At 34.6% G+C, this 10,400-nt stretch overlaps 2 protein-coding genes across 2 annotated transcripts; one reads left to right on the forward strand and one right to left on the reverse strand.

Annotated features, from left to right (window-relative positions):
* Positions 1-206: 206 nt before the first annotated feature.
* Positions 207-2,695, forward strand: LOC143565384 (defective in cullin neddylation protein AAR3-like; the record flags this gene model as incomplete). The annotated part of the gene is made up of 8 exons (XM_077052373.1): positions 207-336; positions 897-948; positions 1,105-1,180; positions 1,293-1,375; positions 1,636-1,732; positions 1,896-1,941; positions 2,046-2,128; positions 2,383-2,695. Coding segments are annotated over 8 exons (806 nt in total), but the record flags the coding sequence as incomplete, so codon positions are not given.
* Positions 2,696-2,742: 47 nt separating this feature from the next.
* On the reverse strand, positions 2,743-7,360 carry LOC143565371 (uncharacterized). Its single transcript, XM_077052361.1, has 5 exons — positions 6,731-7,360; positions 6,101-6,199; positions 4,339-4,692; positions 3,117-3,343; positions 2,743-3,019 (listed from the first exon to the last, which is right to left on the reverse strand). The coding sequence occupies exons 1-5, from the start codon at positions 7,299-7,301 to the stop codon at positions 2,753-2,755; spliced, it is 1,518 nt and encodes a 505-aa protein (XP_076908476.1). The 5' UTR covers positions 7,302-7,360; the 3' UTR covers positions 2,743-2,752.
* Positions 7,361-10,400: the final 3,040 nt, after the last annotated feature.

Raw genomic sequence — 10,400 nt, forward strand, 5'->3', positions numbered from 1 at the left:
TACACTACTTGGTTCAGAGTTACCACGTTAACTTAATTTGTGCGTTAAACCCAACCCCCCCCCCCCCCCCCCCCCTGCGCGGGTGTTGTTGTAATATATGTTGCAGAAGTGACATAAGAGGCATTGAGTTTTGGTGGAGATGGTTAATTTCGCATGGCTAACACGTTAATTTGATTAGTAGCTGATTTTCAAATTATATGTTGCAGAAGTGACATCAGAGGCATTGAGTTTTGGTGGAGATGGTTACAGGCCTGTGAATGAGTCAAACAAGGCTAAATTGCGCAGGGATGCTTTATCCAATCTCCTACAACTAATAGAGTCAAGTGTAGACAAAAGGTATGTGTAAGTTTGACCTGGTCAAAAGTCAAAGTAGTTAGAAGTATTAATGTTTTATACCTTTTAGCCATAGCTATTAAACGCCCTCGCTTCTTGCGCCTAGGCCCATTTTCCAGGCGATGCTCAATAAATGCAGTAAATGCGCTTCTATTTCCTAGGCAAGCGCTTCGGCAGTGTCTATGACAGGAACATGAGAAGATAAAAGCTGAGCAAGAGAAACGCAAGGAGTGCTATTGATATTTAGGAACTACATTGGACATTTAGTTATTCGAGTTTTGCAATTACATTTGAACATTGACTAATTAGAACCTTTGGTACTAATTAGATGATACTAAATAATAGCTTTTATTTATCCTATTTGAAGAATAATAATATTTTTCATATATATTTATGTGCGTTTTTTTTTCTCACGCCCTCACTTTTTTTGCACGTGTGCGCTTTAAGTGCGCCTAGCGCATTTAATTACTATGCTTTTAGCATTAGGTTTCACTAGTAATATAGCAACATAATAAAGATTCAAGATATATAAATGTTTAATAATATTAGTCGATTTGTTACAGGATGCCTATATTTGAACAAATTCCTATGCTCATGTCAAGGCTTGATTTGATGGTGAGATACGAATCATACGATCGATTTCTACTTTCATTAGTGTATTATGTTATCCCTTTTAAAGCATCATTGCACCGATAGTTAGAAACGCATTCATATTTGTAGTCTGCAATAAAGTATAAACGTGTTTTTAACTTGTTATAATCTGCACTGCAGGCAGACTCGTGTGAGTTCTCACGATTCTATAATTTCGTCTTCTTCATATCCCGAGAAAATGGCCAACGAAGCATCAGTAAGTTTGAATATACATGAAATATGGAGTATTATCTTAGATGACCGTTCAATACGAAACCAACTGTTTTGATTATTATCATGGATTGCCGTTTTTTGCCAACTGTTCTTAGCTGTAAGCCGTGCAATCATGGCATGGAAACTAGTTTTATCCGGAAGGTTTCGGTTACTCAATCAATGGTGCAGCTTTGTTGAGGTGAAGTTAGTTTTTACTTTTACAGATTAATGCTATTAATTTGTTGTATAAATAAGTCTGCATATGTGCATGCTTTTAGCTAAAAGCTTACATTTTTTTTCACAAAAAAGATTAAACTACAAGAATTTGACATTTTTTTCCCTTGCAAAGATCTCATTCTGCAAACCGTGAATATTTTCACATCATCCTTCATTGTTTATAAACTCATTTATCTTATTTTGTTCGTACGGAGTTAGTTAATTTTTGAAGTGAATATGTAGAAAAATCAGCGGCATAATATCTCCGAGGACACCTGGCGGCAAGTTTTGGCTTTTAGTCGCTGTGTACATGAAAATCTTGAAGGATATGATCCTGAAGGTATTGAGTTCAAACTTAAAAAACATATTTTTTCCTCCAATTTTTTTTAGTAAACATTTAAACCATTTTTTTGAGACATTTAAAAGGTAAAATACAACCAATTGTCTGTTTTCATACGAGCATTGTTTTAACTAAAAGCTAACATTTTTATTTCTTATTGCAGGAGCGTGGCCCGTTTTGGTTGATGAGTTTGTTGAGCATATGTATCGGTACAATTTTTATTTAAATCTTTTTGGTTTTACCATTTTGGGATCATTACTTCATCAGTATATTATTCGTACTTACTCGTTTTCAAATAACCGGGCCAAAACAGGGTAAATGGATATGAGGACACGCATAATGTTTGTTGCAGTTGCAGTGGTTCAGAAACTCAACCGATTGATGACTCTCTCCCAGGTATTCATTTGGCCCAAAGGATCAAGACTTCTTACAGTTTTAACTACGATTGGCACACGGGTTGGGTCTGGTTAGTTCGGGTCATGGGTCAGAAAGGGCTTGGGTCGAAACGGGTCAATCAGAAAAACGATTTTTTTGTTTCGGGTCAGAATGGGTTGTATTAAAATAATTGTACAAAAATAATTGCACAAAAATCATAATTAACCAATTTAAAACTTTTTTTTAATATAATCTTTCACTCTTGGTTCGTGCAGGTTTAAAAATCATTCCTGGTGTAAAGAGGAAGTACGGTGATCACTTACAAAATCAAGAATTAACCAATTATAATACCATTATTATGCATTCCAAGCGAAGGCACACCGATTTAGCTAATAACTGTGAGACAATTACACACAATAACCCTTGCGCTATAGAAGGCAGCCTCTCGGAAGGCATTCAAGAACTTTTTTCGAGTCTGTCTTCTCTGCAGTTTGATCGGGAAACACGGGTTTGACATACATTGTAAGAGTACTTGTAATCACATGAATTTATACATATATTTGTGACAAGTATTGGTTATTCGTGGTTGAACAACGAGATGTCGTTAAGGTCGTTTGACTAAATGTCTCCAAAGAGATGCTGCAATCAAGAAGGCGGAAACAGTGATGAATCGGTGCATGATGATGATGGCCGTGTGATTCGGCCTTGGCTGATCTGGATACTATCAAGCTTCTGTTGGCACCATTGGAGCTGAGAAGTTGAGATGACCGACATCATTAGCACCCGTGACACGAGCTTTAAATCGATCATGGCGAACATCATCTCTCGTTTCTCAGCTTCCGCCATTATTTTCACTTGTTTTCTCAACCAACATCTCTGCTTGCCTTGCAAATCTTTCATCCATAATTCTTTCTTTATATGCAAACAATAAACACAAAAACCAATTCAAATTAGTTTGTTTTTGCGCAAACTGTCGGTCAGATAGGAGCTAAACGAGTTTAGATATTACCTGTCGAAGTGTACGTGTAATATTATGCAGAAAGTTGAAGTCTCGGGGGTCTTGTAAAGGAGAACGGTTCCATGAAAGGCGACTACGGGCTCTCCACCATGGTTTCTTCTCATCTAAGTCGATAAACGACTTGAAAGTCTTGATGCATTTCTCGATCGTCTGCAACATGTCAGTCGCCCTGATCGTTAAGCCTTCGTTCCTTCCTTCTTTGTGAACGTTCGCATTTTCTTCAAGTGTATAAAATATTTGAATGTTGTGAGAATAGAAAGATAAAACAAGCACTAATAGGTTCATGTGATACGAGCCCTGACGGTTCGATAAGTCATCTACAAAGACGAGCACCGCTTAAGGCGGGTAAGAAATCTATGGATGTAATTCACATGGTAGTACGAGCTAAGCTGGGTATGAGCTTGTCTAGGTTTGAGTTCAGCTTGTTATAAGCTTTATTTTAATTTGGATTTTCAAATGGTCTGTGTTGACCTCGACTAAATTGATTTTTTTTTTTGAAATGGTCCGCCTTGACCCGAACTCATTTTGTTCAAAATCCGTATTGATCCGTTACTCAAATCCGCCCGACCTGGCCAGTGTCGGGCCTAATACACATATAACTGTTTATACACATATAGTAATATATATTTTTCTTATAATATTGAGTATACGATTATATTTGTCGTATAATTATATTTAGGGCTGTTCGAAAAGCCCGAGGCTCGAAGATCGGGCTCGTGGCTCGCTCGAATTAAACTAGCTAAAAAAACTTGATTTGAAACATCCTGAGCTGAGTTGGCTCATTTTTGTAATCGAGTCAAAATCAACCTAGGCCCAGCTTGAGTCATGGCTTGGCTTGGTGGCTCGATCTTAATCTCATTTAACTTCAAAATTGAGCTAGAGCCCTAGCTGAGCCGCCTCGTTTAATTTCGAGCTCGAGCTCAAACCACTCTGGCTCGACTCGTGAACAACCCTAATTATATTACTATTCAATTAAATAAAAATTGTTATATTCATATAAATAATAGGTTCGTCTATGCTCTAGAGCTTGATCAAACCCTTTATACAATGCAACTTGGGCCGACTTTAGTAATTAAATTAACTTATCTTTAGACTAGATCTCGGGCTTGTTTAAGATGGACTCGATTTAAATGTTTAATGAGTCAATCTCGTGTAGACAACGAGTTTTAATACAAATCAATCACTAGTAACGCTATATAGGACCGGATGTTACCCGAAACATGAGGAACTTGAAGCAGGCTGTCGAGAGACGACCTTTTTTGGATAAATTTCCAATATCTTTTACCGTTTTCAGATCTTTCATCCTCCATAAACCTCTCAAGCAGAATATGAAACCTTTGAAACTTACTAACCAAAGTACTGCTGCATAATGCACCATAGGAGGGAGATGTACAAGTTGTACCAGCACAATAACTAGCTATCATACCCTCAAGCTTTCTATATTGATAATAGAGTGCTTCCCATGATAAACATGATTGTGCTACATACACCATCTCCAAGTCACTTTCCAAGCTCTTTACAATTCTTTTTTCATCATCCATGTATTGTTTCTTTCTTAGAAATTCATCTACAATAATATGCATCATCTATTAGTAACTGAATTCGGATAGACAATGAAGATTATTCATGAAGGAATGTATTTAGGGTGGTTAAATAGGCCGTGTTTGCATGTTGGCAGGTATGTGTTAAGACACGTAAACCCAAACACAACATGTGTGTTGAGGCGAACATGACTCATTTAACCCAAGATTTTTATTTTTAATTATTTTTACATAGGGAGTATCTCATAGAATAGTAATCAAGTTTCAAAAGTGTTTCAATTAGGTCATTCATGCATATTTTCCCCAAATCGGGTAACTGAATCTTCAAATCGAGTCTCGCCGATTTTTTTGTACGTCAAGAAAGAAATGTAGGATAAGATGTGCGGGTCGGAATTTGTAATATATGTAGTTAAATTTAAAAAATTAAAAAAAACGTTAATATTAAAATTAAAAACAAAAAATAAAATCAGCATAAAAAAAGATAAAAAGATTTCCTATGTGAAACAAAAAAGAAAAAATGTTAAAAAAACATGTTAAAACATTTAATTTAATAAAATATGAAAGTTGAGTGACTTAATTAGAACACCTTTTAAATTTAGGTGACATAATTAACACATCATTCGAGGTAATTGACACATTATTCGACTCGTTTTTATCCTCTTAACAAAAGCCCTATACTTATTTTGTAAATCGTGTAACATGGATTTCAAATTTTTGAAAATAAAATCAGGTTTGGTATATAGGGATTTGCCATGTAAGAAGATGAAATCTACTTCATTTTCTAATTTCCGATGTCTTTTGAAGAGGGAGGGAGACGGTGTGACGATATTAGGGAGAATGGAGGCAAGTTGCAGGTTTCCGGCCGGGGAAGAAGGTCCACGTCAGCAAATCACTAATGGAGTTAATATCCGTTAGTCGCGCCCCGTTAAAACAAATACATCAATAATTGGGACGCTCAGCAGACAAGTGTAAAGTTGGGACTGATATTTACCAATAGGCCATAGTTGGGATTATTTAAAACCAATATTCCTTAAAACAATTTTAAAACTTTATTACCATCATACTATGTTTTAAAATTGCCCCTTTTACATATGAGCACTCTAAAATAAAAGAAAATTACAACAAAACTAATGTGCATAGAAAATTATGTTTAAACCAGAAACTCTTGGTCCCATTTTCTTTAATATAAGATAATCAGTTACTTTAAGTTTAAGATTAAGTTAAGACGTTAAGTAATGAAATAAAATAAAATATTGGGTCAACTTGTGAATCCTTGAACGTTTACCAAACACTAGTGTTTACAGGTTTAACCCAAAACTATTCAAATCCCGTTTATCTCAGACTATGAATTTCATGTTAAATTCGTGTCATGTTATGAACATACACCGCTAGCGGAATATAATGTTATTTTTGACTAGAGAATAGAAAACTCACTCAATCCACATGTTCGCTCTTGGTTGAGAAGATCAAACCACTTCATTCTTTCGACATACACTGGGTAGAATGAATCCTTTTCTTGTTCATTAGATTTAACTATCAGTAACGGATTCATATAATCTATAAAATGTTTAAATTTGTTAGGGGACAGGTTCATGTATAAAATAATCTTAACATGAGAGTATAGAAAATAATACCAATCTATAAAAAATGAGAACTTAGAAAACAACATCAACTACAATACCAATCTACATAAGCAATGCTTTATAATAATAAAAAAAAACCCCCGAATGATAACAACAAAAAAATCAAAATTAGCAACAAATTAATAGCAGCAAATATTTTTAACAACATAAGAAAAAAACCTAATAATAACAACAAAATATATATCAACAATAACTTATAATGTCTCATAATCGGAAATCAGAAAATACGAACAAAAAATAATATCAAATACTTATAAAAAACAAACCTAATAATAACAGCAAATTGGTTGTCACTGTTTTGATGTTAAGAATGATTTGTATTTGATCATGAAACAACTTGTAGTTTCTAATATTTGTATATTTATAATTGTAATAAAATATTTGTAACAACTAAAATAACTGAAAATAAAGTTGACTACACCTTTTAACTCATACTCGGTTCCATCATTGTTAGCAGCCTCGTGATCACCTTCTAGTAAATTGCATGTTGATGATCGCGTGCTCGAAATCACATCTTTGTCCCGACGGCTAGGAAATAAGTAAGAACTATCGGGTGAACTCGCAGCAGAATAACTATAACTTGTGATTTCGTCAAGAAGATCCAAACTTGAGCATATTGAAGCTGTTTCTTGGTCAACTAACTCATAGCAAGCGTCGTATACATCATATACGGTTACTTTAGGGCTTTCAAACGAACTTTCGTAACGTAAAAACAAGATCCCAGAAGTAGTATTCGATTTGCTAAACGAATCTGTGACATCATACCACATGTCCGCGTCTTTTGGTTCAGTGTTACCATCACTGAATCTAGAAGACGCTCCTGGTCTGATGAAAAAAGGTCGTAAAACTCCAACAACACGCGCAAATAGGTATTGATTGAGGAGAAAGATGATGCAAAAAATCCATCTTTTTAGGGTTTTGATCCATAAGAAAAATTGACAAAAGAAAAGAAAGAAAGGATTAATATAGAAACTTAGGAAAAACCATTTCATAAATCCATCTGGGATCAAGAAGTATTCAATTATAAACCAACAACGTGTAAGCACAGCCATGCTCATAAGTCTTTAGCAAGGCATACTATCCATATATAAAGACTAAAGACTAAAGACTAAAGAAGTAGTTTGTTTCTTTTTTAATTCTTACCTTTTTTTAAGCACTCAAGATGCAAGTCTTAAATTATAAAATATATGTGCATATTAACTGATTCACCCCATAAAGCAATGAATTATAAATTAAGGATTGAATTTTATAATCCAAACTATATGTCACTAATTGGTAATAACCTATACTTCATGCATGGTACTTATCCACCTAACGTGAGATTGTCCTTGACAACGTAAATGAAAGTTAGAAGTGCTACTAGTCACGTTACAAACTAGAATTTTACCCAGTTGGGATTATAGTTGATGTACCCGTGGCATTGTAGCAGTGAACATTCATTACAATACTGGAACAAAACCTGAAAAATAAATTCTGGATATTTAAAGCGATGTTTATTCGGTCGGTAAAACCCAGGCATTGGCAAAACCCGAGCATTGAAACTCGTGCGTTGGTAAAATCTAGTGTTACGACGGTGAGTCAACACAAATTCAGCCAGTATCAGTTATGTTCGGTATGTCATAAATAACATTGGCAAAACTCGTGCGCTAGAACCTATAAAAAATAAGCTCGTCAAATTAACATATAAAAATATTAAAATATAAAAGAAATAAAGTATTTAAAACGATGTATATTTATTTGGTAAAACTCGGGCGTTGGTAACTCAAGCGTTGTTGGTCACGGGAGTTAAGACAGTGAGTCGACAAGAATTCAGTCAAATTAACATATAAAAAGATTAGAATATCAAAATTTAAATTATTTAAAACGATATTTATTCGTTTGGTGAAAGTCTGACGTTGGTAAAACGTAACCATTGTTGGTCCCGAGTGCTAAGACGATGAGTCGACACGAATAGGATATTTTTTGTTACGATTCGGAACTTATAAAACAAAACAAAAATTAATCAAAATGACATGACCAAATAAGCTGTCGCCACTTGATCCAATAGAATGTAGCGCGGCACCAAAACTCTCTTTTTGGACAATATGGATTGCTATCATGAAATGAGTTATACTTTGGATTACTAAAATTGTAAGTAATATATATATCTTTTAAGTATTATGAGAATTTGTATAAAATATCATTATGGGTGGTTAAGATCTTGAAACATCCAGGAAGGTTTTAAGACTTGTTCCACAACTACCCAAAGAAAATAACAATTCTTGTGGGTCATGATTGCTATGCTTAATTGGCTTACCTATAACTGAATTTCTTGAGTAGCTAGCTTAATGGTAAAATAACTATTTATTTTGTATTATATGTGGAGCAATTACATAGAAAATGTCATGAGTTATGATTGATGTAGCCATTTATGATATCAAAAAGCCATTTACACCTGTTCTTAACAAATGAGAAGTGGTCAAAAAGGTCAAATAAAAGCCAACCACAAATCACTTTGGAGTAATGTTTTGCTTGGATCTTGGGTGCAATCTTATTGGGTGTTGTTTAAATAAATTTAAGTAATAAACTAGAAATTTAAAAAGAAAAGCACAAGCAGTAATGACTTTTTGTTTGGTTAGTCTTTGTTTCATACTCTTTGGTTTACTTGATGACTTTTTATGTAGAAATTAAAAGGTTAAAAAGAAAATTTACACCTATAATATTTTATTGGAGACCAAAAATTTGTTAGGAAACTGTTTTTTAAACAACATTTTATTAAACCAAACCAAACAGGTTAAGCCCTAAATAAACAAAAGTTGCATACAAAACTTACAAATTATACGGTAATTGAAGATTCGGCTTTATATTTTAGCCAAAATGTAACATCCTTCTTGAATAGTTCAACAACTTTAAAATATGAATACTTGAAGTTCTCAAAGATGGCATTTTCCCTCCTTTTCCACAGGTTCCACATCGTTGCCATGACCACAAACGTAATTATCCTTTTTTTTTTCCAGAGTTTCCGACTTTGTCAATCCCGTATTCAAGCATTTGTCTAATTGTCACCATATTATGGGGGTTGGAATTTTTAGCCACAAACAAATTTGCCACCACACTATTTGTGCAAGCATGCAAAATATCAATAGATGATTAGCCGTCTCCACCATATACCCGCTACGTTCACATAATTGATTAAAATGGCCTACCCCCCCATGGGGCCAAAGCTTCTTTTGAGGCTATTCATTCGATCATTTTCAACTCACCAAGAGAACAAATTGACTTTGGAAGGTGCCCAGTTATTCCAAAGGAACTGCCAAAGCACTTAATCTTCGCTTATATCCATCTCCATAGCGTTTCTGATCAATTTACAATTAAAATATTCCAAAGGAACTGCCAAAGCACTTAATCTTCGCTTAATCTCACCCACCCAATTCCACCATATTTCTTTGCCGTCGTGATTCTATTCCATACAACCCAGCTGATCCTCCTTTCATTATTTTTAGCACCCCACATAAACTTCCGCCCAGTTCCTTCAAATGTTTTTACCATATTGACAGGCACTTTGCAGATAGACATATAATATACCGGTGAACTTCCCATTATAACTTTTACTAAAGTAAGCCGACCCACAAACAAGAGTGAGTTAGCTTTCCAATATGACCGTTTTAAGCTGAATATGTCACTAATCATTTTTGACACCCACTGGCAGTCCTAGATAAGTGAATGGAAAGACACCTAAGCCACACCGAGCAATGGAAGTTACACGTACTCCAAAAACGTAACTTTTTTGCAGGTTGACTCGAAGCCTAGACAACATCGTATCATTCTGCAAATATTTTTCAAGTTGAATTCCGACCGGTCACACACAAACATAACCCATTATTTTGTTTTAGAAAAAGTTAAAAAGGTTTTGATTCTTGAAATTTAATTGTTTTTATATTATGCTCACATCCCAAAAGTAAAAGGTCACTATATTGCATAATAGGACCGTAATGTATATATTATGCTATTACACTTTTCTCCTATTGAAGTGAAGGTTATGTTGAGATAGGGTTGCCACTCATACACATACATCACTGATAATCTAATTGCACACAATTTTCAAACGCCCA

The sequence above is a fragment of the Bidens hawaiensis genome, unplaced genomic scaffold (genome assembly GCF_021521415.1).
Source record: "Bidens hawaiensis isolate Kalapana, Puna unplaced genomic scaffold, B.hawaiensis_p1.1 tig00022325_1, whole genome shotgun sequence".
Lineage (NCBI taxonomy): Eukaryota > Viridiplantae > Streptophyta > Magnoliopsida > Asterales > Asteraceae > Bidens > Bidens hawaiensis.

Bases quoted from the DNA above. Each gene is read 5' to 3' on its own strand.
- LOC143565371 (XM_077052361.1), bottom strand. From the start codon at position 7,301: ATGAAATGGTTTTTCCTAAGTTTCTATATTAATCCTTTCTTTCTTTTC. The intron at 4,693-6,100 runs GTGAGTTTTCTA...ATATTATTGTAG, and splicing joins AGAGCGAACATGTGGATTGA to ATGAATTTCTAAGAAAGAAA. The intron at 3,344-4,338 runs GTAACATCCGGT...ATACACTTGAAG, and splicing joins TCAAGTTCCTCATGTTTCGG to AAAATGCGAACGTTCACAAA.